General features: G+C 37.1%; 1 protein-coding gene across 6 annotated transcripts in view; it reads left to right on the plus strand.

Moving 5' to 3' along the window:
• The window catches only part of RHOT1 (ras homolog family member T1), a 71,321-nt gene extending 44,376 nt beyond the window's left edge, over positions 1 to 26,945 (plus strand). For 3 of the 6 annotated variants that reach the window (XM_049859031.1, XM_049859032.1, XM_049859028.1), the window contains 11 exons: positions 298 to 418; positions 1,691 to 1,775; positions 2,160 to 2,305; positions 4,755 to 4,855; positions 7,429 to 7,559; positions 8,212 to 8,295; positions 11,058 to 11,177; positions 12,171 to 12,373; positions 13,448 to 13,543; positions 15,178 to 15,300; positions 25,799 to 26,945. In XM_049859031.1, coding sequence (XP_049714988.1) covers positions 298 to 418; positions 1,691 to 1,775; positions 2,160 to 2,305; positions 4,755 to 4,855; positions 7,429 to 7,559; positions 8,212 to 8,295; positions 11,058 to 11,177; positions 12,171 to 12,373; positions 13,448 to 13,543; positions 15,178 to 15,300; positions 25,799 to 25,916 — 1,328 coding nt within the window. In that variant the 3' untranslated portion in view covers positions 25,917 to 26,945. The remainder of the gene's footprint in view (positions 1 to 297; positions 419 to 1,690; positions 1,776 to 2,159; positions 2,306 to 4,754; positions 4,856 to 7,428; positions 7,560 to 8,211; positions 8,296 to 11,057; positions 11,178 to 12,170; positions 12,374 to 13,447; positions 13,544 to 15,177; positions 15,301 to 25,798) is intronic. The other 3 variants (XM_049859033.1, XM_049859030.1, XM_049859034.1) reach the window with 3 other exon arrangements.
• The last annotated feature ends 806 nt before the right edge of the window (positions 26,946 to 27,751 follow it).

Raw genomic sequence — 27,751 nt, forward strand, 5'->3', positions numbered from 1 at the left:
TGTTTCTGTGACATAACTTTGTGAATGTCAGTGTATTCCTTGAGATGTATTTTTTGCCCTGTTACCAGGGCTTGCTCTTGCTGGACTCTTTGTATATGTGAAACAACAACTCTGAAATCAGCTTGAATCACAAGACACTTGGGAGCTTTATTTTGTCTTCACCTTCAGTATGCGATACTGGTGTACATTGATAATGTTCGTGAACCTAGCCCTTGCCATTATGTGTGGTATGCTTTTCTCCCATGTGAATACCTTTACTTCACATCAGCTGTGTTTACTAATTTACTTTTATTTCAGGTTTCCTTTTTTTACACACACTTTTTATTCAGAGAGGGAGACACGAAACTACTTGGACTGTGCTTCGACGGTTTGGCTATGATGATGACCTGGATCTGACACCTGAGTATCTCTTCCCCCTGTAGGTACCTTCGGTTTCCTGATTGATTTTGTTTGCCAAATTTTTCAAGTTTTATTTAGCACATAGGCAGGTAGGCTTCAAACTACTCAGAAATAATTTCGATTAATAGCAGAGTTTCTCAGCCTTGGCATTACTGACATTTTGGGCTGGATAATTCTTTGTTATGGAGGCTGCTTAGTGCACTCCTAGATGCTAATAGCGCCTCCTCCCCCAGCTTTGTCAATGAAAAATGTCTCTAAAAATGGCCAAATGCCCCCGTGGGAAAAATAATCCCTGGTTGCAAGCTGCTGATTTATAAAAAAAAAAATTAGTTGCCTTCAAGGCAGTTCTAAGTCATGGTTTGTAGCATGGCTTAACTTTTTTCTCTTCTCCTGGACAGTACAGGTATCTTTCTAAATTCATTTTACTGAGGAAGGAGAAAAACATGCTAGGAAACTTGTTTTGATGTCAAGAGATCAGAAATAAGTTAGTTAAGTTCTCTGTTCTAGAAGTAAATACCAAATTATTTATAGTACACCAACACCAAACATATGTTGTTTCCTACTGCAGGCTTTTGTCCATGCTATTTTTGCTTTCTCCCTCCTCCTTCCCCAGCCTAGTTAATGCCACTCATCCCTCAAGCTTCAATTCAGGTGACAGTGTCTCTCAGAGATGTTGACACCTTCCCACCCCCAAGTCAAAATTTCCCTTTCGTGGGGGCTCTCCTAGCATCCTTATCCATACTTAGCACTTAGCTCATTCCTTAATGGTTGGTTGTATAGTTCGTAGAGGCAGGGAACTTGTCTTGTTTTTGTGTCCCCTGTACCTAGCTCAGTGCATTTGATAAATGTTTACTGCTGAATTTAGGGTGGGTCAAAAAGGTCAAATTAGGCAGAGGTAACATCTCTTTACATAATTTTCAGTCCGTCACCAATGCTGGCATTAATATAAAGCCCATAATTATGACTTAAAATTTGTTTAAAGGAAGAATAAATGCATTACAGTTTAATCAGTATTATTTGAGATGGATTTGTATTTCAGTATGCCCTTCTGATATTTAAGAAAGCTTTGCATATTACCTCATGCATTGGGAATGGCCATCATTATGACATTTCTGAAGATTGCCATAACCATGCCAGAGACATTCCCTGGGAAGTCCAAATGGCTCTAGTGAAGATATTTTTATAACATGTTGTCACCCCACAAAAAGACTTCATGCAGCTTTATATTCATTTCTTAAATTAAATTTTAATATTTGATTAATTATTTTACTCTTAAATTTTTTCATCACAGACTAAAAATACCTCCTGATTGTACTACTGAATTAAATCATCACGCATACTTGTTTCTCCAGAGCACCTTTGACAAGCATGATTTGGTAAGCTTTTAGCAGCAATTTTCCATGCTATATGATAAAACATTTTTCTGTAAATGATATAACTCCCTTTCCTTAGCTATGGAATGTTCATGTCACAAAGCCAAAAATTGCTCAGACTCTTTTAAGTTAAACTGCAAAAAGTATTTGCTGCTATTTGTTTTTATTGTTTTCTTTTCTCAAGATGTAAAAGTCTTATCTATTATAAGACTCTGATAGGTTTTTTTTATATGCATGTAAGAGGTTTTCCTGATAAAATGTAAAATTTGTTTTAATTTACTAATTAGTTTTTAGAAGCATAGCTTTACTAGACAAGGGGGCTCCTGTGTTTGGAGATTATTCTCTTAGATATCTAAACATTATGTATCCTTTCTTATGTATCTTCAGGATAGAGACTGTGCTTTGTCACCTGATGAGCTTAAAGATTTATTTAAAGTTTTCCCTTACATACCTTGGGGACCAGATGTGAACAACACAGTTTGTACAAATGAAAAAGGATGGATAACCTACCAGGGATTCCTTTCCCAGTGGACGTGAGTATAGAGCGAACCTGTTTCCTCTAGAGTTACAGCTAGTTTAAAATTATGGTGCTTTACGTTCATAATTGTGTAAGCTTATCAGATCTGATGAATTGCTTCAATCGTAACTTCCGGTTAGTGGGACTTATAATGCTGTTGATACCTCTCAGATGAACTACCAAAACCAAAAAAGCCAAATCCGTTGTCGTCAGGTCAATTCCGACTCATAGTGACCCTATAGGACAGAGTAGAGCTGCCCCATGGGAATTCCAGGGAGCGCCTGGTGGATTCAAACTGCTGACCTTTCGGTTAGCAGCCGAACTCTCCACCACTGTGCCACCAGGGAGTCCAGATGAACTGCAGGTGTTCTATAAATTGTCAGGAAGGGATGTGTTCACTTTTGAATATTGTACAAGGAAACAGTAATAAGCCTCACCTCGAAACCAAAGTAAATTTTAGTACTTTTTTGTTTCATTAGCGGATAAGAAATGTCCTTGCTACTGCCCAATTTTTACACTTTGAGAATACGGGGAGACGCATGTTTTCCTTGACAATGAGCACTTATTGTGAGGGTTTTGTTGTTGGTGGTGGTTCGTTCTTGATGAACTCTTTGTAAGAGTTAGAATTTGTCTACAGTCTACAGTTACAGCATGTTAGGCATTGTGCCCTTGGATGTTAAAGGAATCCTCTGGTCTTAACGTGATGATATAATTACTTCAGCCTTGGTGAGACTAACTTTTTCAACGCTAGGACCTTTTTTTTTTTTTGGTCCAAATACATAAGATAGGCTACTGGTATCAGGTGTCTTTTGTTATTTTTATGCCTTTGGCAAACTTTTTCATATTTGTTGAATGAATCGGTAAGCCCTCAACTAGCCAGTATTTGTAGGACACTGTATTTTATTCGGGAAACAGACAATATAAAACATTCCTACTCTAAATTTTACAGAGGCTTACCAGTCATCTATGTGGCGTTGTTCTTTTTGGATAGGTGGAATAGATACAGAAATCCCCTCTCCATCTTGCATTCTTCTCTGCCTCAAGAATGGCAGTGTATGCTAAGCGAAGTAAGTCAATCACAAAAGGACAAATATTGTACGAGACCACTATTATACAAACCTAAGAAAAGGTTTAACCAAAAAAAAAAAACCAAACCCAGTGCTGTCGAGTCGATTCCAACTCAAAGTGACCCTACAGGACAGAGTAGAACTTCCCCATAGAGTTTCCAAGGAGTGCCTGGTGGATTCGAACTGCTGACCCTTTGGTTAGCATCCGTAGCACTTAACCACTACTCCACCAGGGTTTCCAAGAAAAGGTTTACACATCAAAAAAAAAAAAAACAAACAATCTTTGATGGTTATGAGGGGGAGGGGGTGGGGGAGTGGGGAGGTGAAATCACTAATGAGATAGTAGACAAGTGTTAACTTTGGTGAAGAGAAAGACAACACACAATATAGGGGAAATCAGCACAGTTTGACCAAGGCAAAGTCGTAGAAGCTTCCTAGACACATCCAGACACCTTGAGGGGCTGAGGGCTGGGGACCATAGTCTTAGGGGACATCTAGGTCAATTGACATAACATAGTTTGTAAAGAAAATGTTCTATATCCTACCTTGGTGAGTAGCATCTGGGGTCTTAAAAGCTTGTGGGGGGCCACCTAAGATACATCTATTGGTCCCAGCATATTTAGGAGCAAAGAAGAATGAAGAAAACCAAAGACACAAGGAAAATATTAGTCCAGAGAACCACTGGACCATATGAACCAGAGCCTTCACCAACCTGAGCCCAGAAGAACTAGATGGTGCTTAGCTACGACCACCTGCAGCTCTGACAGGAATCAAAATAGAAGGTCCCAGGCAGAGTGGAAGAAGAGTGCAAAACAAAATTCAGATTCTCAAAGAAAAAAGACAAGACTTAATGGTCTGACGGTGACTAGAGGAACCCCTGAGAATATGGTCCCTGGACACCCTGCTAACTAAGAACCAAAGCCACTCCTAAAGTCCACCTTTTCAACTGGAGATTAGGCCTGTAAAACAAACAGTAACACACGTGAGGAACGTGCTTCTTAGTTCAGTCAAATATGTAAGACCAAAAGGGCAAATCCTGTCTAGAAACAAAGATGAGAAGGCAGGAAGGGAGAGGAAAACTGGAGGAATGGACACTGGGAGCCAGGGTGGAAAGGGGAAGAGTGCTGACACATCGTGGGGATTGCAACCAGTGTCACAAAACAATTTGTATTTAAATTTGTTGAATGAAAAACTAATTAGTGCTGTAAACCTTCACCCAAAATACAATTAAGAAACAAAAAAAGGCGGTGTAGGAGAAGCCATGGCTAGAGGCGTGGGAAGTTAAAGCAGTCAGTAGCTATCTGGTGGTAAAATCATTTGCGCTGTTGAATTTTTCTGTTTTCCCCTCTAAATGTTCACTTAAGAACTTTTAACGTTTCAAAATCTCTTCTTTCCTAGGCTCACGACCTATTTAGACGTACAGCGGTGCCTGGAGTATTTGGGCTATCTAGGATATTCAATATTGACTGAACAAGAGTCTCAAGCTTCCGCCATTACAAGTAAGTATCTGAATACTCTTCAGCTCCTGATTAGAAAAATCTTTTTAAGATTCTAGTTTCATAAGTTTCAAAGAATGAAAATAAACTCATCTTCAATATCTTCCGTGTATACATTCGTTTCCCCTGTTGATTTGGTCATTTCTTTTGAGTTGAGATGGCTTGATTTTATTTATCAAAAAAGAGACAGAATAGAGGTTTTGCTTCTAGTCTACTCTCTGGGAGTACTCCACTGACGAAGATGAAAGAGAGCTTTGGGCGTTAAAGTATTTACTAGTCTGTCTTGTATTTTAATTTTCTTTAAACGTTAAAAACAAGTCATGTTGAATGGATAAACAAAATGTGATATATATATATGTACACACACATAATGGAATATTATTCAACCATAAAGAGAAATGAAGTCCTGATACATGCTGCAACATGATGAACCTTTAAAACAAGCTGAGCAGAGTCAGTCAGTCACAAAAAGACAAATACTGTATGTTCCCACTTATATGAAATGTCTATAATAGGCAAATATATAGAGACTAAAGTGTATTAGTGGTTCCCAGGGGTGGGAGGGAGGGGGAAAGGAGGAGGCCTTGTTTAGGAACATTGAATATTTGTTAATGGCCATGGAAAATTTGGCAGCGGGTACAGTGAGAGTTGCACAGCATGATTAGTCAATGTCACTAAATTGTACCTGCAAAAAAGGTTGAATTGACAATTGTTGTCTTAAATGTATTTTTACAACAATAAATTAAATTTAAAAAATTGTGTTAACAAATGATCCCATCGTAAACTAATTGCATGTCTCTCAGCCTTGCAACCTTTTTCCACATTAATAAAATTTCACAGATCTTGTAATGTATGTAAACTAGGCATTCTTGCCACAGCAGTGCACTCCACTTAGAGAAAAACCATAGGTATGGAAGTAGCAAATTGGGTGTCCATTATTTCAAGAGTTTCTTATGTTCCAGTTGGTGGGAAAGCTGCCAGATCTCAGAGGAAGCCCTAGCACAAGTAGACAGCCTTTCTTAAATTGACAGAGCAAGTACCCTTTAAAATTCTTAACCAAATTGACAGTTATGTAATTGAACACCTAAGATAAAAAACTAATTGCTAGCCAGCCGTGAAGTTCTTTTAATCAACAACATATTATGGGTATCTTTTTGTGTCAGTAAGTATACTTTTCTATTTTTTAATGTTATATAGTGTTCTGTAACTTAACTGTTCCACAATTATGGTGCATTTTTATCATTTTCAGTTTTTTTGTTTCTATAAATAGTGCCTCTGATGAGCTTTGTTGTAGTTGAATCTTTGGGTCTAGCTTAAGGGAAGTCTGTTTACTTCAGGTAGAGAGATGCCCCATTGCCCTGGTGATACACCATTTGTATTCTGGCCAGCTGCATTCAGAGATTTACATTCAAAAGGCCATTTAACCCTGGAGCACATATCCCTTTCCCATTTATAGATCCAGCTCCAAGTGAGTATAGATTCAATATGGCATTTTTTAATATGTTATTTTTTATGGTATTTATCACAGGGTAGATGTTGGCTACACTCACTGTAATTTTCATTGATTGTTAGGCTGTCATTTTCCTTATGAAAGTGTACTACTTATGATGAAATAAATACCATTTTGGTTACTAGAAATTAACTTTACAGCTTACTTTCAGAAGTGTATCTTTTCTACGATAGAGAGTCCTGGACAGAGCAGAAGAAAAATGTAGAACAAAATTCAAATTCACAAAAAAAAGACCAGACTTACTGGTCTAACAGAGGCCAGAAGAACCCCTGAAACTATGGCCCCCAGACACCCTTTTAACTCAGAACTGAAATCATTCCCGAAGTTCACCCTTCAGCCAAAGATTAGAGAGGCCTATAAAACAAACAGTAACACATGTGAGGGACATGCTTCTTAGTTCAGTCATGTAAATGAGACCAAATGGGCAACACCTGCCCAAAGGCAGAGTGGAGAAGGCAGGAAGGGACAGGGAAACTGGATGAATGGAAAATGGGAACCCAGGGTAGAAAGGGGGAGAGTGTTGACACATTGCAGGGATTGCATCCACTGTCACGAAACAATTTGTATATAAATTTTTGAATGAGAAACTTAATTTGCTCTGTAAACTTTCACCTAAAGCACAATTAAAAAAAAATTAAAGAATACTCAGGCACGATCTGTACTCTCTCCCCATCTATGGCTGAGTGGATGCCCTGAGGAGGGATCAGGTCACAAGGTGGAAGGAACCTGGGTCCCTGAATGACTGAGTGGAGGAGAGATTTCCCCACCAAGACCAATTTCACCTTTCATCCTAGCTCGAAACAAACTTTTATTGGGTCAGACCATAATAAAAGCGATTTAAAGGTTTATTTGTTACAGCAAAAAAAAAAAGAAATGTTATCTTTTCCACTAAGGGAGGCCCTTCTGTATTAAGTACTTTTTTTCACATACAGCTTGACTATTGTGGAGTATGTTTGTTTATAGCTCAAACACTTCGTACACGTGATAAACAGTAATACTTTTTTGCAGAAGGTGAAATGAGTGAGCCTAACTGAAACATACTTAGTGGATTTTTCCCCCCTTTTAGTAACGCGAGATAAGAAAATAGACCTTCAGAAAAAGCAGACTCAAAGAAATGTGTTCAGATGTAATGTCATTGGGATGAAAAACTGCGGGAAAAGTGGAGTTCTTCAGGCTCTCCTTGGAAGAAACTTAATGGTAAGAGTTCTCAGATACAGAGCTTTAACACATTTTTATAATCTTGTGTTTATGTCATTTTTTCTTAGCCATTAACCTTTTTAGGTGATTACTAGAACTCAGTGGCTGACATATATTAATAAAGTACAGTGTAAAGTGTAACAGTAATCTTGTTGAACTGCCTTTGTTTCCTTGGCGTTAGCTGTCAAATGTCATTTTTTCCTTAACTGGTGTTTAGATGGGGATTAAATAAATATGCTTGTGAAAGCACCTAACACAGCGCTTGACATGAATAAATGCATAGTAAATACTGTGAACTGAATACTGATATCAAGTTCTAACTCTGGCTGAGTCAGCAGCCTGACATATTTCCACATGAGGCTCAAAGCAGGCTAGAGTACATCCAGTGAGAACTGCCACCAGGAGGCTCTGGAATACACTTTCAGTAATAATTACGTTCTTCCTTTTCACCTGTTCCTTTCACTTTATGCAGAACAAATTCATCTTTACTAAGAAATATAAAACCGATATACCCTATGTACTGACAACTAGTACATTGTGTAGGAAAAAAATGCCCTTTTAATTTATAACACACACAAGGTGTGTGTGTTGATGAAAACTTGTTACTGTAATTTATTATGATAAATATTAAGATTTTCTGTTCTGTTTTCAGAGGCAGAAGAAAATTCGTGATGATCATAAATCCTACTATGCGATTAATACTGTTTATGTATATGGACAAGAGAAATACTTGTTGGTAAGAAATTTCCTTACTGATTATTAGGTACATTTTAAAATGACCATTTGGAAATATTACTGGCTTTAATTTAATGATGATACGTAGAAATTTTGTGTAATTTTTTACCCTGTTTATGTATTGGAATTAATTCTAATTCCCTTGATCTATGTGGTGATACATGGCTTTATATATATAAAAAAAAAATTGTCAACTTGTGCACTTAACTGCATATAAGTTATACCTCAGTAAGAATGTTTAAAAAAAAATTAACTGTCTTTTTACTCTTTTTTTCCATCTCTGTTTAAAAAAATTACTTCCCCCACTGGTGACTAGAAATTAATATGAAAAAGTTAGTGGAAGTACTTGGTAGTTTATCTGTAATCTGAGTAGAGTTTTATCTGTTTGGCAGAGGACGGGTGGAATGTCTAGTTAACTCATGTGTTAGCATGAAAAATGAATGAAAGAAGGGCATGACTAAAAAGATAACATGAAATACAGTAGAAAAAGTTTATACATTCTCCTTGGATCCAATCAGATTTCTGTTTGAACTCTCGTCCCCCATTGATTAGCTGTGTGACCTCGGGCAAGTGGCTTGCTCTCTCTGAGCCTGAGTAGCTAAGTCAGCTAATACGAGAAGCTTCAGGCAAATAATAGGCACTAAACAAAATCCATTCCTTCTCTTTGTCTTTTAGAAATAGTTTAATCTGTCAGTCAGATAATCACATTGAATTTTATATGTACTTTATTTTTTATGATGAATGTTCCTTGTTAGTTTCTTACTAAACCTTGTTTGTCTCCCATTCTTCTCTCATAAGTATAGTTCTACACATTGGGTACTCACTAAATATTGACTGTTCATTTTCCTGTTTTCTTAAACTTAGCCTATTCTTTGTAAACTGATAGCTTGCATGTCTCTTAATATGTATGCTGTAATAGTATTTTATTTGGAATACATTGAGTCACTTTTTTTTTTTTTTAATTTTTATTGTGTCTTAAGTGAAAGTTTATAACTCAAGTCAGTCTCTTACACAAAAACTTATATACACCCTGCTACATACTTCCAGTTGCTCTCCCCCTAATGAGACAGCCCACTCCCTCCCTCCACTCTCTCTTTTTGTGTCTATTTCGCCAGCTTCTAACCCCCTCTACCTTCTCATCTCCCCTCCAGGCAGGAGATGCCAACATAGTCTCGTGTCCACCTGATCCAAGAAGCTCACTCCTCACCAGCATCCCTCTCCAACCCATTGTCCAGTCCAATCCATGTCTGAAGAGTTGGCTTTGGGAATGGTTCCTGTCCTGAGCCAACAGAAGGTCTGGGGGCCATGACCACCAGGGTCCTTCTAGTCTCAGTCAGACCATTAAGTCTGGTCTTTTTATGAGAATTTGGGGTCTACATCCCACAGCTCTCCTACTCCCTCAGTTGTTCTCTGTTGTGTTCCCTGTCAGGGCAGTCATTGGTTGTAGCCGGGCAGCATCTAGTTCTTCTGGTCTCAGGATGATGTAGCCTCTGGTTTATGTGGCCCTTTCTGTCTCTTGGGCTCGTAATTACCTTGTGTCTTTGGTTTTCTTCATTCTCCTTTGATCCAGGTGGGTTGAGACCAATTGATGCATCTTAAATGGCCACTTGCTAGTGTTTAAGACCCCAGATGCCACTCTGCAAAGTGGGATGCAGAATGTTTTCTTAATAGGTTTTATTATGGCAATTGGATTAGATGTCCCCTGAAACCATGGTCCCCAAACCCCCACCCCTGCTACGCTGGCCTTCGAAGCATTCAGTTTATTGAGGAAACTTCTTTGCTTTTGGTTTAGTCAGTTGTGCTGACCTCCCCTGTATTTTGTGTTGTTTTTTCTGTCACCTAAAGTAGTTCTTATCTCCTATCTAATTAGTGATTGCCCCTCTCCCACTCTCCCTCCCTCCCCTCTCTCATAACCATCAAAGAATATTTTCTTCTCGGTTTAAACTATTTCTCGAGTTCTTATAATAGTGGTCTTGTGCAATATTTGTCCTTTTGCAACTGACTAATTTCACTCCGCATATTGCCTTCCAGATTCCTCCATGTTATGAAATGTTTCACAGATTCATCACTGTTCTTTATCGATGTGTAGCGGAATATATTGAGTCACTTCTGACCCTACATTTTCCCTTTCTTCTTGCCAAAGATGCACTATCTTAGACAACTCAGTACTGAATTTTACTCTTGCTGGATCATTATCGTATATAGATAGAATATTAAAGTGGTTTAAAAAAAGTAAAAAAAAAAAAAAAAAAGTTTTTTTTTACTTTTTTTTGTAATAAGCATTGGAAAGAGTAGGCAGTGAGGTAGAACAAAATGACCTTCAATGTAAAGAGCCATTTGCTTTCTGCTTTTTATCAGTGGGAGAAAAGTTGGTATGGAAGAAAGAAAATAGACTCGGGAGTCATATCTGAGTGTAAAATTTGGTCCGGTGAATTGCGTACACGTGTTATCTCGGGCAGTTGACTTAATCTCACTGAGTCTGTTTCCTTATCTATGGAATGTGTGTAATGCATGTAAAGGGCCTGCCCAGCACACAGAAGTCACTCACTAAGCTTCTTTAGAACCTTAATCACTAATTTTAAACCATAGAATCAGAAGTTGCTTGTTTATCTACACTTCCTACTTTAAAAAGTGGTCTGCAAAAGTATATTTAACTAGTATCCTTTTATCAGGAGGTCAAATTAAGCAAATAATAAAATATCATGACTTTACACATCAGTGTTATGATACTTACATTTCTCGTTGTGTTTTTCTTTTTACAAGTTGCATGATATTTCAGAATCAGAATTTCTAACCGAGGCTGAGATCATTTGTGACGTTGTGTGCCTGGTGTATGACGTCAGTAATCCCAGGTCCTTTGAATACTGTGCCAGGATCTTTAAGGTTTGTTTCTCTTATGGTCTTTGATGAAATTTAACTTTATATGTAGGTTAGTGGCATCGGAATGTGGTGTTTCCTAACCAGGGAAATGCAGCAGAGTCATTTTTGGAGCTTTTAAAACTACATACAGTCTGTACCCTACTGTAAAAGTTCTGATTTGGTTTTGAAGCGGCAGAGTCCCAGACGTCTGTATTTTAAAAAACTCCCACTAGTGATTCAGATGTATATTCCTGGTAGGGAGCCTCTGCATTAATGGGAAGCCTTCCTGTCTGTACAGAATGCACATGGGTTATGCATTGCCGGTTACACCAGCGGTAATGGCCAGAGCAAGGAGATAAACCAGTCACTTCGAGATTATTGACAGGAATCAGTAGGAGTAAAAGGCTATATGTACAGACGTATTTATTCTAGCATTGTTTCAAATAGCAAAATACTGGAATTAATCCATCTAACAATAGGAGAATGGTTTACAAAATTAAAATAATCCAGGGGAATATTAAGTAGCCATTAAAAATAGCAGTCTCAAATTATGAAGAACAGGGACGATGGCAGTATTACATTTTAAAATGATTATGTTCAGCATGACTGCAACCATATAAACGTTTATAAATACATGTGCTCAAGAACTGGATGGTAGAGGTAATATAAAAAAATGCAAGTAGTCTTCCTTGTGATAGAGGAATTTAGGTGGATTTCTTTTTATTTCAAAATTTTTATTACACCTTTTTAATAAAAAATAGGTATGTTTTTTCAAATTGTATTGAACCTGAATAATCAGTATAGACCTGTCCTGTTATCATCATGAGGAAAATGGTCCTGATCGTATTTATTATATGAGACTGACCTGGGCCACTGCCAGTTTTATCTCTTGGTTCACTTTCTCTCTTTGAATCTAGTGATGCTTTGCCCATTCAGAAAGAATTTTTGGTTCACATTTAATTAAATATATTTTTTTAGCTTGTCATCAGATTTGTGTTCTTTTTTTTTATTACACAGCAACACTTTATGGACAGCAGGATACCCTGCTTAATCGTAGCTGCAAAGTCAGACCTGCATGAAGTTAAACAAGAATATAGTATTTCACCTACTGATTTCTGCAGGAAACACAAAATGCCTCCACCACAAGCCTTCACTTGTAATACTGCTGATGCACCCAGTAAGGATATCTTTGTTAAATTGACAACAATGGCCATGTACCCGTAAGTACTTGCTCTGTCTTCTTTTTCATGTTGCATGGTTCATAATAACATTGCATGCCATTCTTAGCCATGAGGGTGGAGTCTTTATCACACAGAAGTTGTTCAGCAACAGAAAGAGACGTTATAATGAGAAGGTCCAAAGTTGAGTAAATATAAGTTTGGTTTGGGTGTCGTAATAAAATCATGTAAACAGTGCTTCTGACAATATTTGTATATTGTTGAGCGGGCTGTAATTATCTTTATAGGCTGGTACAGGAAAACACCCCTCCCCCCCAGCCAAAAAAAAAAAGGTCTTACTGCAGTAAAGTAGGGCTGGCGTCATGTTGCTTTATGCTTACAAGGCATTTATCTCCATGTGAACAAAAAATCATTTTTCTGTTTTTCTGCTGATTAATTTGACCGTGGGTATGTGAGGGATTCTAAAATCTTTTATGAATTTATGTTTAAATTATGTTTGTGTTTGTGTTTAGAATATATTTTTTTAAGTGCTATAAAAACTGTAATTGGCATTTCCACTGTATAAATGTTTTACATTAAGTGTGAGGAGCCCCAGATTTCATGTACATTTATTATATATCTTTACATGCGTATGCACAAGCACATAACTGCGGTAATCTCTGTAGTTTACTAACTGCCTTCAAATTGCATGTTTCTTAATAGCATTCTCCTGAAGTAGCATTCTCCTGGAGTAGTGTGTTTGTGTAAATTGTGTTTTGTAACAAGATAGTTTCTCAGGCAGTGCGTTTCTCAGGCTTTAGAGCTTATTCTATTTATGTTTATGTCAGTATCTAAATTATTTTTCTTCTTATGAAAATTGCAGTATAAAATAATAATCAAGCTTGCTATAAATCAAGGCTGAGGTTTTTTCAGAAAGGTGTTAATTTGTACAGATTTTTAAAATCAAAGAGTTAACTTTACTGCTATTCCTTTAATACTTTTTTTTAAAATGCAGCAAACCCTTGAAATTCTATTGTATAATAATTGGAAGTCAAGTCATTCCTACTACTATAAGATAAACAAAACCTTATTTCTGCTTTACTGTTGCTTTAAAACTCTCGTGTATGTTATCTGCAGAGAGGATCATTACAGAGACAGACTCTCCAGAGACATGAGCAACACTGATAGAATAGAGAATTTGAGAAAAATCTGGGTCTTTCTAAAAACTGCTTTGTAAGTTATTTTTTCTTTATGGCTTCTATGGGATTTTGTTGACCTTTTCTTATAGGATTGCCAAATATCCTTTCTTGGCATAATTAACGTTCACATAATTTTCCAGAAACGCACTGCTTGGTCAGGGTTACTGCCTAACTGTATATTATGGTGTCTTTTTTACTAAGTATATGTACTGTTTTCACCTTGTAGATAACTGCTCCTGTGTTCATATGTAGATCTGCAGCTTTAAAATACTTTACCGTAACTCTTGTTTGTGTGCGTGTGTGTGTATATGATAAATGTACATACGTGGACACTTGTTTATATGGTTAATCCCAAACTACTTCTCATGAAGCATCTGCCTGTTGCTAAGCATACTTTGCATCCCTCCTTTTTGGTGGGTGGAGCCTTGTGTATGTTGAAGAATCAGATTCGGTTTATAAAATAGCAGGTGGATTCCAGTATGACAGCTGGCAGTGACTTATTAGCAGTGATATACTCATCATTATAAGTCAGGTTTTAAAAAGGAATGTCTTGAACCTGTCAGAGCTTAAAAGAAAAAAAAAATTCCTGTTTTTCTTCATGTTGGGAGATAAGCATCATTGGAATGCTGCTGATCTCCATAACCATGCCCCCATGTGCTGTGGTCTCATCAGATCTCACAAACTAAGCCAAGTCAGATGGGGCCAGTCCTTTGACTGAGAAGCCTCTAAACATGTTCAGGTGTTCCAGGCAGTGATGGCATTGATTCATCAGGTGGCGCTCTGCTGAGTGGGTTCTGCGCCAGTACCTCTTCCTGGGTAGTGTGATGGCCTTGTAGGTCTGAGTGGCTCTGACCACTGCATAGGCATTGAAGACCCCCACTTCGGTTGTTCGGGCTGAGGTGAAATGGGTTGCCCCACCTGCCTGCACCAACTCGTGCACCTCCGCCCAACCAGAAAGGAGTCAGAAAGCCTCTCTCAATTTCATATCTCATTTCAATTGGATCCATTATTGATTTTTATGTCCTTACTCAGAGTTTCACACTCTTCATGCTGGGCTGCTGCGTTTTGATAGCAGATGAAATTAACCCTGTATTTCATTCGAGTGGAAATTTATGAAGCACTTTGCTTTCTTTTGAGATCCAGGGTGCTTGATGAATGAAAGACGATGTTCATATCTCCTCAGGGTTGAATATACTCGTCTTTTGACTCTTGTGTATTTGTCACCCTTCTCCTTCCTGGTTTCCAGGCATGTGTGTGTGCTGAGGGAGGAGGAGGAGGAGGGAGTACTATTTAAATGTTAGCAAACTTTGTCTTTTTGGTGGGGTGCTATGGCTGACTCAGTTTTTTTTAATTGGTTTAGATGAGGGCTCCATCTATTGCTGTGCATGTTTATTCCACCAAAAGTCTTATAATAATAATCCCTTCGCCCCTCCAAAAAAAAGCGTTAGTTGATTTTCTTTAGGGAGGGAGGAGGGAGCTATTACTGTTTATTACATTTTTGATAAGTAGGGAATCATGCACAGCTTTAGCATGACCCACAGTATCCTTTTCCCTTTTACAAAAAGTGTTGCTTATGCCTAAATCAGTTTTTTTTAAGTTGGCACACCCTAACTTGTGCCGTATCTGTAAGTAAGAACTCAACTCCTGTCCTTCTGTGTGTTTTCGCAGCCATGCCCGGTTACGCTGTATGTGCACCTGCAACAGGTGTACATTTTGCATCTGTCAGAACTTCCTCAACTCAGACTTGCTGCAATCTGTAAAGAACAAAATCTTCACTGCAGTTCTTAACAGGTTCTTAACTTTATTTACTGGGTACCAGGCATTCTGTTAAAATACAAAAGAAAAAAGTGGATGACTATTACATAGATACTCACTCCAAAGACGCCAAGCCAACCGATGCCCAACTAAGTTCCACTAAAATTCTCACTGTGATGGCAATGTTTAATTTTGGAACCATCCTTAGTAATGTTGTTAAATTAATAGGTATATTTAGGGGCTATAAATAAGATTTTGGGTATTTTTTCACTAAGGAAGTTAAAGTATATTTTGTATTAGAAGATAATATATGTAGGGAGATGAAAATTTTTAGCTGTGAGTTGTAGAAATAGATTAGGATATTTGTGTAAGGAAAAGACACCCTGGTCCCAAATAAAATATATTGTTATATCTTACCCAGCTTACGTTCAAATAGTACATCTTACTAAAACTATACTAATGTTTTAGTATGTTTACTAATATGTTTACTAGTATTTTGGGTTTGAAAAAAATTCTCTGTTCTCGAAACCATTTATAATCGTTATCTAATTTTACATTTAAATACTTAAAATGTTTCTTTGAAAGAACATGGTTTCTGGAAATGAGGATAATAACTAATTTTAAGGACTCAAAGAAATGTGGAAAAGATCTATAATAACAACTATGCCAGTTTTTGACATCTTTATAATTGAGTCCAAAACACGAAGTATGCCTATAAATGGAATATTTTAAAAAGAAAGCTAAACAAAACAAAAATAATATGTATGTATTCCCTCAAAGTAATGAACTTGGAGACTTATATTCTTGAAGTTATGCTACCAATGTTCAGATCGATTTTACATTTTTTGAGCATTTGAGAGCCTATGTAATATTAATCTGTATCAGACATGAAATTTTTATGTCTAAGGATTAATTAGGTTTTTGAAGTCATTCAGATGTCATTGGGAGCTGGACTTAAGGTGGAAGATCAAGCTAAATAATAATAGATGTGGGTTAGAAAAGGGTTATTTTGGTTCACCACTGGACACTCACTGACTAGTTAGGCACCGACTGTACCAAGTGAATAGGATAGTTTGTGTCCACCAACAGTATATAGACATGTTTGTGAAATACTGAAACTGTATCTTATATCCGTCAAAAACTGACTTTGAAGCATTCTAAAAGGGTTTCAGAGATGTTTTGAGCATAGCAGTTTTGTGGAATAAGAACTCAGGTGTCTCAGGTGACTGCTTTGAAGGGCTCACCACACGCATTTGGTGGTAAAGGTTTGCTGTCCTTTGAGTGGAACCCTGTGAAGTAATAACCCCAGGCATTTCTCTCCTGATGACTGACTCGGCAAATGCAAGGCTAGTTCAAACCAAACAATATTCAGGAGCTCTGGTATTGGGAATCTTTAGAGTTGGAACAGATTTTGGAATTCATCTGGCCTAACCTTGCAGTATAATGTCTTCTGCATCCTTCCTGAGAGAGTGCTGTTTATCTGTTGATAACTTTCCTTATTAGAGAGTTTTTGCTTTTGCTTTTTTTTTTAACTAAAATGTTTTCCCTATAACTTTCTCTCCTCTAGTTTTAGTTCTGACCTTTAGAACAACATACGACCATTCTGCTCCCTCTTCAGCATAGCAATCCTTCAGACATTTGAAGACGAACATCATGTCACCCCTAATTTCTCTTCTCAGGTAGAACATCCCCATTTCTTTCAGCCTTTTCTTAAGTTAGATGGTTTAGTGACCTCATCACGCCTGGTTATCCTCATCTGGATGTCCCTTAGGTTTTCGGAGTACCTCTTCGAAGGTGCCACTGAGAATAGAGAACGATGCCCCAGCTGTGGTCTGACTAGTCCAGAACACAGTGGACGTCATGTCCCACAGTTAGGACAGCACCCGACTACTGCATGAATCCACATTCTCCTGTTGGCACAGTAATCCTGGGGTCAGTTGAAATCAGTTTATTTTTTTCACATGAAGCATTATTAAGCCAAGGTGTCCCTTCTCCTCTAATTGCATATTGGACATTTTTAGTTGACTCTTTGAATCTAAATGCAGGATTACATATGTATCCCTATTAAATGTCATATTCTTCCATTTGATCCATTTGTTCTAGCTCAGTCATTTCAAATATCATTTCTGTCATTTGTCCCATTATATAGCTATCTCAACATTGTGTTATTTGCAAACTTAATAGACATGTCTTCTTTATCTTTTAAGTTACTGATAAGAAATAATGTTGAACACTCAGAGACTGGAGAGAAAGGGTGTGCTGAAGTGAGCAAGCCCTGTACTACTCCACTAGAGCATTCTTCCCCAATTCTTGGTTCAAAATTCTTGGGGAATTTTTCACTCAATTAAAAGTGCAGTATGATCCAGCCCACATTAGATCGATGAAGGACTTTCCTGAAATCGGCATATAATTTCTACCATATTCCTCTGATCTACCTACCAATGTAATATTCTTATCTAAATAGGAAGTGACATCTTTTTGGTGTCTTATTCTTGGTGAATCCACCTTGGATCCTAGTAACTGCTACTGACAACCAACTATTACTTATCCTGCATGCTCTTGATTGCCCTATTTGCAGATTGATTCATTTGTCTGTGTCTTTGGTGATGACACTTTTGTTCTTAAGTCAGTTTAGTCAGCTTCCAATTGAAATAGGTTGTATGTGTATCAAATGGATCTGCTTGTTCGTAGTAAATTATACAGTGATCCTTGACAATAAATCAGTACATTTGTCACACCTATTTATATACTGGAAGTAATTTAATGGTAACGTCAGTGCACATCACTGACATGTAATGATCAAGAATGGAAAGAATGAAAAAGATGAAACAGGAAATGAGTGGATCTTTTAAAGAACTTGCTGATCCCTGCTAGTATTCATTTATTTGATAGAAGTACAGTGGAATCTTAGGGGTTCTGTATTGAAGTTTCTCCCAGTTTACAAAAGGATGTAGCTGAAGTAGGTGATGGTTGGGGACCAAAAAGTCAGAGCCTGCAGGTTCTGGACAGATAATGTAGACAAATGAGTATAAGAAATAAGGATAATAAGGAAATAAGGCCAATCGTTGTTGTGGAGGCCTAGTGTTGGCAGGTCTTCTGAGTCTATGAGATACCACAAATCAGAACTTTTATGTGACACTTCCTGATATTTAAATAATGGCAATTAATTTAAATATTTTTAATACTAATCAGAACAAACAAAGCATGTTTACAGGCTACCAGTTTGCTACCTTGGTCTTAGGGTGTGATCTAGAGTTGTGAACATGCAGGCAAAAAAAAAAAAAAAAACACTGGGAATGAAAATGACTCTCTGCTCCATGAAGAATTTAAGAGTAAGAAAGAACCACCTTCCCTTGTTATTTGCGGGGGGAGGAGGCCTTCGTTGTCTGGCTTCAGCAGCCTTTGGTGGTCGGTCGCTTGGTTTCCCGTGCTAGACAGGATGTTACATAGGCAGAAAAAGATTGATTAACTAATTGTGTAAAAGTCATTTAAGAATTTTTCACCCTACTTCCATAGGGAAGTTTCCCACTCAACACTAAACCTTAAGCCTTTGTTTTTAGAAATCATAACTGCCATGCCTAGTGTTTGATTTAGAACTGTAAAAGAACAGTTCTAAACTGTACACTGTTTTTATTTAAGCAACAAGTTTCACTAAATGTCTTCCGAGACCAAACATTGGTATATATTTGCTGGTCTCAAATCAACACATTCATTTTAGTGAACTTTTGGTCACTGGAATAGAAATCACTTCCAGAGATGATACATGTTTGAGGCCATATTCCCCCTCTCCGCCACCCCCATCCCGATTTATTCATTCAGAATGCTTAAGTACCTGCCTTGGATAGGAGCTTGCTGTGAGCTGGGGCAGAATGTGAAGATGAAGAAGATACAGTACCTGCTTTTAAATTTAAGTACCTTTCTAAATACGGCATCATTTAAAAAAATTTTTTAAACCTGTGGTTGTATTTTCAGTGACCTTAGTGCCTCATGCTAAAAAGAAAAGTGCAGCATAACCTGATCATGATAGGGCTTAAGCCTAATTAATTTATTTTTACTTAAGCAGTTTCAACAGATTCACCGTGGAAACACTCCATTTTTTTCCCTAGCTGTCTGTCCCCGGAAAAGATTGTCTTTTTTCTTGAGCTTTCTTATGGGCACTCCATATTTTAAGTAGAAACTAGTAACAAATTGTTTTTTCTTTCCAACTTAATCGAATGTATCTTGACTTCAGCGTGGGAGAGGAGCGTTAAACTACACACATATAGATCTCACACTTCAGCTCTGGATAGGTTTATGTTTTCCTTCAGAATAACCTATAAGTAACTAAAATTATCTGACCTTGTATTTGGAGAATAACTAACATGTGGTCAGATGATTTTAGTCTTTGAGAATGCTTTCATTTCAAGTAATGTCAACCATGTTACTGGGAGAAAATGCCTTTTGAATTTATTTTAATTTAAATACCTTTTTAAATGTATCTTGCCACATTCACAATTTTTTTTTAATCCGAAAGTGATAAAATGGTTATGTAGGTGTGAGCTTGATTGTTGGTTTGAACTATCCAGGATTTTTGTTTATGAAGTCTTATTATTCCACTTCAGGCACTCCTGTTCTGTGTGTGAGCATGTTACTATACTGTAGTATGCTGTGAATGTTTAATCTGCCCTTTCCTCTAGGTGTTCATTTGTTTGTCTGTGCTACGTAGTCATTTTTTCACTCCTCTTGATGTCTTTCCAACCTAGGTTTCTGGGTGAATCTTCCATCTATCCTAACCTTTAATTTAATCAAAAGTTGTTCATTTGACAATTTCTTATTTTGGTGTGTTTTACTTTGGTGTTAGGATTGCTTTCATCTCATTTTATTATTTGCATCAGCCATATAAATTATTTGTTCATGTTACTTCTTATGTTTGGTGGCCTCATTTTACTTGAGCAACCAAGTACACCAGAGGTATGATGGACAGGCATCATTCCCATTGTATTTTCTTACCCTGTTTTTTTAACGTAGTTTTAAAATTGAATGTGTGTGGCATGTATTTTAAGTCATTGATTAACGTATTCCATTTGCCCATATGAATGTTATTGCTTTAACAATCACCCAAGTTCCTCCTTTATGTAGTTTAAAATCATGCTGCTTTCAAGTTTTAAAATCTTTGTCATTTGGTTCGTACATTAAAGGACATGACAAAGTGAAGTTTGCCTAATCTGACCTTTTAAAGTATTGGTGGTTAATATACAGATATTGGAGCAGTTCCTGTGTAGCCACGAGCGTCTGTAAATATGGATTCTTCTGGTCTTGGTGAAGCATTTCTTGACCTTGGGGCACACCTATGTCCTTTTCCAAAGTATGTTCTATTTAGGCATGCTCAGTTAACTGCTTGCTTATGATTTGTGTTGTAGTTCATCTTTGTTGGATGCCATATTTTGTTTTTTAACCTGTTTTGAGAAATATCTGTTTACACTATTTCATGTCTGTTAGCTCAATTAGGAGAATTGTCATTATTAGATTAAAATTATTATTAGCAGTAGTGGCGTTATTAACAGAAATGGATATGGACAATACCAGGCAGAAATCATCCGAGAAGTAAAAGGCAGGGAGGTCCAGAAGACTTAAAAAAAAAAAAGGTAGAATATTCAAAAACAGAAAACACAGCTTTGGTAACTCCAGTATAATTTTTTAGCTTGAGATACGTAATTGCAGATAGGAAAAAGCTGTCTATGTATAGCTATAAGCCTTAGTAACTGTAGCCACATAGGCATTACAATTATATAGGCTATTGCAAAGGATTTTGCAATCTTAAAAATTCATAACCTGCGACCATATATGGATAGAGTTGTAGAATTAGAAGACCATATTAGTGCATTGTCGCTTCCGCGTTGGGTTTGGAAAGGATAAAATGCTGAGAGAAGAATGAAAACTGGGACATCCAAATTCATTTATGCGAAGTTAGTTGTATGGGAGGACTTAGAAAAGTGACTCTCTCTGGGAGTTTTGTATGCGGGACTACTTTTCCTTAAGTCTCTTAGCTTTCCCGCTTTTGAACTTTTGCTGCCCCTCACATGATAACCTGCTAAGACAAAATTCCTTCATATCTGGACCTTTCAGAATTCTTTGCCTACCTCGCATTCTAGTTTTTGTGGACTGTTACGTATCTGCATATAGTTTTTACACCCTAGACATAAAGTCCTGTGACAGAACAACTGGAGTATTAAAAATACCCTATTTGGGAATAGCTAGAATGGATTTAATTCCATTGGGGCCTTTAGAATTTGATATTATATATTTCTAAGTATTACAGTTGATAATATTTATTATTATTGATTAAATACATTGAATCCTGTTCCTGCTTTATGTGACTATTCAAACAACTCTTTATTTGCCAGAATTCTGAAACATTTTCTTCTCTCTGCATTATTAAGTAGCAGCCTTAATGATGCCCAAGTCCAAACGTGTTGTTTGGCTCCCACATTTGTGTCAAGGAGAACTTGCCATCTGATTTATATACGGGACCCTCAGTAGTTCTAAGCCAAAAAGCCAATATACTTGACATGGGAATTTTTCATCTAAGAACTTGAAAGTTCTGACAAGCTGTAAATGATTAATTAAGGTTCTGTTCTAGCACTTAGTCTTTATTTCTTATGTTATAAAAAGAAATATTGCTGAACTAAATGATCTTATTTCACATGGAGTAGGAAAGTTTGGTGATTCTGGTATATCATTACATAGAAAAAGAACCTTTGCACACATATACACACACTTGGCCTATTCATTTTTGGGAAGTGTATCTTAAGGTGGAAACCCTGGTGGTGTAGTGGTTAAGTGCTACGGCTGCTAACCAAAGGGTCGGCAGTTTGAATCCGCCAGGCGCTCCTTAGAAACTCTATTGGGCAGTTCTGCTCTGTCCTATAGGGTCACTATGAGTCGGAATCGACTCGACAGCACTTGGGTTCTGGGGTTTGATATCTTAAGGTAAATATCCTAAATATTGAGGAAAACTTTATATAGAAAGATATTCACCACTCTATAGTCACCAGTAAGTGGAGATAGCTAGCATGGGAGAGTGGAATATAACACAGCTATTTTGAAAATGATGTTTACATAGTTTTACATTAGAATATAATGTAGAGATATCCTTACATTATAGTAAGTATAAAAAGGGATATAAATTACATAAATTACACACACTGTGTTTGCAGCTGTATAAAAACTACATAGAAAAAGTCTAAGAGAAAATATACCAAATTTTAAGTGGTTGCCGTTGGGTGGTAGGACTCTGGGTGATTTTTTTTTTTTTCTTCTTACTTTGTTTTTCATATATCCTATAATGGGCATGTATTACCTTTATAATCGTCAAAAAGAAAGTAAACTTTATTTAAGAAAAAAGAAAAAGTATGCAAGATTTCATTTATTCTAAGATGATATTTTTGTGTGAGTCATTTGAAAGATTTATGCTTTTCAATTGTAAAGGAATTATTTTTGGTTGAGTTTAGAAATGAACTTAGGAAGCAGTTTTATGAAACTGTTTCTCTGCTTCTGCTTGAGACCTGAAATGACAGACATAAATCAGTTCCTGATGCTTAGGGAATACGTTTAAGATCATACTATTCTCTATTCAGGTGTTAGCTAAGCAGTGACAAATGTGCTGTCAAAATTATAAATGCTTTCTCTTTTAGAAATAGTACCTGGTTAGTGCAGCTTTTCAGTGCACAGGGTAAAGGCATAAATAGTTCTCTGAGTAGTTTTCCATGTCTGAAAGTGCTTTGAACATCGATAGAGCCATTGAAATAATATGTTATGAGTTACTAGCTGCATTAACTTTTACACTAGCCATATCTTGAGCATGTCTCTATAATGTTTCCCATATATATAAATGTGTACCTCTATTTTGCCTTAATGAAGGCTGTACTGTAGCTTGGGGGAAATAGTAATTATTATCTCAAAATGTAAAAGAAAACTGATAAAGTCAGTCAGAAAACATTATTTGATGAATGGTAATACTTTCTTAAACACAAGAAAGGGAGCCATGTGAAACAGATATTCGTATTGGAAGAAGTAAGATATTACTTCATGATTTTATGTGGTTATAGCTAGTTTAAATCCTAATCCTAATCCCATTCTCCCCTAAATTAAAAAATAAACATAGAAATTAAAAAACAAAAACCCTCCTTCAAGTAAAACCCTGTTGCCACCAATCAGTTCTGACTCATAGCTACCCTATATGACAGAGTAGAACTGCCCCATAGGGTTTCCAGGGAGCAGCTGGTGGATTCGAACTACCAGTCTTTTGGTTAGCAGCCATAGCTCTTAACCACTGTGCTACCGGGGCTCCTCCATCAGTAAAGGTGTGTGATAATCACAGGAAGACCAAAGCTGAAGTTAAAGCCCTAACGCACTTAATTTTAACCTGTGTTCTCATGTTAAGTTCTGTACCTCTCTATTGATTTGGAGTTGTAAACTTTGAAGTTCTTATAAATTCATGGCAGTCTATGAGTTTGGGATGTTGGACTCAATTTTTTGTAGTGTCCCAAACGGCATGTTTGCAGTTTTTGGCTGCCCAAAATTATAAGCATCTATAAGCTTCATGACTAATACTTGTTAGACTCATTGTAAATGAATACTTATGGTCACCACATATTGTCAGGTACTGCTTGCAGTATTAGTTTCAAGGACTTCTTTAAGTGTTTTGGATATACCAAGAGCAGCCTCAGGGAAATAGAGAATATGTATAAGTTTTAGGTTTCCTCTTCCAGTATGTGAATATTTTAAGCGTACAGAGTGAGGTTTTTTGTTGTGCATTTTGTTTTTTAAGTTTGCCAATTCTGCTACAGAATACTTTTATTCTAAACATAGGAAGCATGAGATGCATCACATAGGGTAGCAACTCAATTTATATATGGAATGTTTAACTGAGACTTGTTATTTTGAGTCCCCTTCTTGTGAGCTCTGCTGTGAACTGCAAACTGTGCATGTGTATAAAAGGTTAAGAGCCCGGGTAGCTGAGTGGGGTGCCATGCTGTTAGCAGACGACGAAGGCAGTATTACCCACCAGGTGCACGCCATCAGCTCCGTAGAAGATTCCATCTTCATGGAGTCATCTCATGGTCCACTTTTTCTTGAAGCCAGGTAACATTTCCCACAACCAATGGGTTGACTTTGTTGGAGTTTTTCCAGCTGGAAAAACTGAAACCTAAGTATTCTCTTCCCCCCGCCCCCCCCCCTTTTTTTTTTTAAATAAAAACACTTCGTGTTGGAAAAACTAATTTGCGAGATGGAATGAACCTGTTATTACTTTGTTTTGTAAAAAAATAATTACATGAGGAGAGATTGGAGTGCAGAATGCTGCCTTGCCATGGTGATAAGCATGGAGCAACCTGGCGTGTATTGTAAGCTTGTTTCAAAGGATGTACAGATTGCGTTTTGTGCTAACTAATCTGATGGTTCACTCTGTGACTGTTACTGAGGCAAAGTAGTTTTATACAGTTCGTATTCTTGGCTCTTAACCCTTTTGCATATGTCAGTGTCTTAGCCTTTTAATGACATCTGACTTTTGCTTCAGATCTGTTCATTTAATTTAGTAGTAAAATAAGCTAGGCAGTCTCTCTAAGCTCTTAATTCTGCAAGTTTTCTACATCATCTGAATTGTGTTCAGTTAACTAAAACGTCAGTGACACTTGATTTAAGTGCTCCATCCTTTGCTTTAAAGCTTTATGCGCTTCATGGTGAGCTGTCATACTTGAGACTCTTGAGGGTACTTAGCAGTGTTATTAACTGAGCATGCTCACAAACTCAGTTTGTGGTAAAGGCTGTCCCCGTTCTTGTCATGCATATGTCTTTTATGTCATTTACCTTCCAATCCACCATGTTACATTATGCCCTTTAGCTGTCACCATTGCCACTGCCTGTCTGACTATCACCAGGGTTTGTTTTTTTTTGTTTTTTAATTAATACAAACCGATTTACATCTTCCCCTCCTTCTTTGGGATTTTCTTTTTTTTTTTTGGTAAATTTTATGGGGCTCAGTGTTTCCAAATTTGACTTCAATTGTTGCTCTTAGAAAAGTATTGTCACTTGTCGCTTAACTGCTTACAAGACAGCGTTGCGGTTTCTGGGGACAGGAGGTTGCACACTATTGAAGTTACGTGAAACTGACTGTCAAAATTGTGAGAACTCAGTCTTAACCTCACATTTTGGAGGACTGTGGTGGTATTAAAAAGTGGTAGGTCGATTTGTCTAACTTCTGCACTTCCAATGTGAAGAAAATGTATAAAAATTTAAATGTTATCTATACCAAAATAGTAGCTAATTGCAAAGACATTTGTCTTTATTTAGTGTCTGCATCATGTCTTTTTCATAAAATAATGATTGAACAAGATATATATGTGGCTATATGCGTAAATGTTTTTGGTAAGCATTACTGTATGCAATTAGCCTGACAAGTGTGCTAATACTTCCCTAAAAGTAGACAGTTACATGACTGGTATGAGGTTTTCGCACTAATCATGTTTTAAACATTAATTATATTTTCTGACTACAGGCACGTGACACAAGCAGACCTCAAGAGCTCCACGTTTTGGCTCCGAGCAAGTTTTGGTGCTACCGTTTTTGCGGTTTTGGGCTTTGCTATGTACAAAGCATTATTGAAGCAGCGATGATTAAAAAGATACTGGCCTTACCAAAAACAAATACTTTTATGTACATTCTGAATGCTTTAAATTCTGCTAGAAATATTGAGATATTTATACATGCAGAGTTACTTTATTAATGTTTGTAATTCATGCATAAGAGTATTTTAATGATAGCTATAACTGCAGTATTGGCTAGCGTATGGAAAGAAAACAGCTTAACAGCCAAACTAAAATGGCTAAATTTCAGAGGCCAAAAGGGAATATTTTGTAAATAATGTACATATTCAGGCAAGATATGGTCTCCCAAACTGCATTCTAGAAATGATGTTTCTAGACATTTCTACATGGTATTGTTAGTGCTCAGCTGGCTCACTCTGCTAGGTTTAAGTCGGCCCAGAGACTGTATTTACTCATGGATCACTTATTTATTTCCCATTTACTCAGAATGATCCTTTGGGTTCTATAAGTACACAAGGCACAACTTGCCATTTTCTCTCCGTTTTTTAAAAACAGATGAGTCCATGTCAGCTTACCAACTCAACTTTCTTTCAGTTCACAAGAAAAAAGGTCCACTTAGGGTAGGCCAGCCTTGAAGCCATCATGCAGTCTAGAAAATTGCATAGCTGAGTGTGAGGCTCTCCTGTAATGAAGGGGTAAGCCAAAGGCGATTAGCAGAGGCGTTCTCTATGTGATTATGTTGCTTCCTTTGTCAGTATGTTGAATTTTATAGCCCTTTCAATCAAATGAGAAAAACAATTTGTATACTCTCAATGTTTTTAGTTTAAATAAACAGTCCCCATTACTACTGTTGAACCTCCTCCTGACCCTAAATTCTCCTATAATGGCTGTGTCTGTTACAGTGTATCACAGTAGCTGCATGTGTCCTGAAGTGTTCTCTGTCTGGCTAGGATAACCTAGGGGCAGCACTTTTTTAAATGATAAAATAAATCTAATAAATATAAACTCTCATGATAAACCTATTTTTTCCATCATCAACCTTTTCAAGTATTTAAATAAATAACTGCTGTGTACTGTCATTTTGAGTTTGTTCTCTTACAAAGTAAGTATTTCTGTGTAAATGTGAGATCCTCTGGTTTCAATCTTCCCATGAAAGTTTTTTTTTTTTCTTTTAAATACTAGAAGATAATACTAAGAAAGGAGACAGTTATGATTTGTATATAAGAGGAAATCTTTTCTAAAAGTTGTGGGCAGTTTGTTTTTTAAAAAGGCCAGTCGTTTTCCCCTACACAGACTGAACTAATGTGGCTGCTACTGCAGTTTCCAGGCTTATTTGTGCCTTTAATGTTGATCCCCTCTTTGCTGTTCTGAGGGTCATTTCCTCACAAGAACACACTTCCTGAGCAACTAGTAATGAATGGTGTGACTTACCAGGTATAAGCTTGTAAAATAATAAGTGCCATATTTACGTCTGTACTTCCCTCGCTCCTCTCCTCCCCATTTTCATTCCAAATTTGAGGAAAAGGAAATTAAACAAAAACCTGGTGACTCCTCATTCTTATTATTTTCTAAGAGTTTCCCATTTATCACATATACTTCTCAGTTACATAGCTTTCAATGACAGTTAATTCTTCCATCCATATTCCTCCCTATGTAGACTGAAATATTATCTTAAATGAATACACCTTATGGATTGTATTTGTGAGAAGCAGAGGAAAGAAGGCAGTTTGCCAAGAAGTGAAAAGTGCTGTATTTATATATTTAGATTTTCTCTTTTAATCTTTGAATTTGAACATAAGTGCCTGATAAAGGAGAAGGCAGACCAGGCAGCTCCCTGCCTCTCACCTGCCCTTGGCATATGGCAGCCTTCCTGGCACTGTCAGACCAGGAGGGGCAGATCAGCA

Source organism: Elephas maximus, chromosome 19 (genome assembly GCF_024166365.1).
Source record: "Elephas maximus indicus isolate mEleMax1 chromosome 19, mEleMax1 primary haplotype, whole genome shotgun sequence".
Taxonomy (NCBI): Eukaryota; Metazoa; Chordata; class Mammalia; order Proboscidea; family Elephantidae; genus Elephas; species Elephas maximus.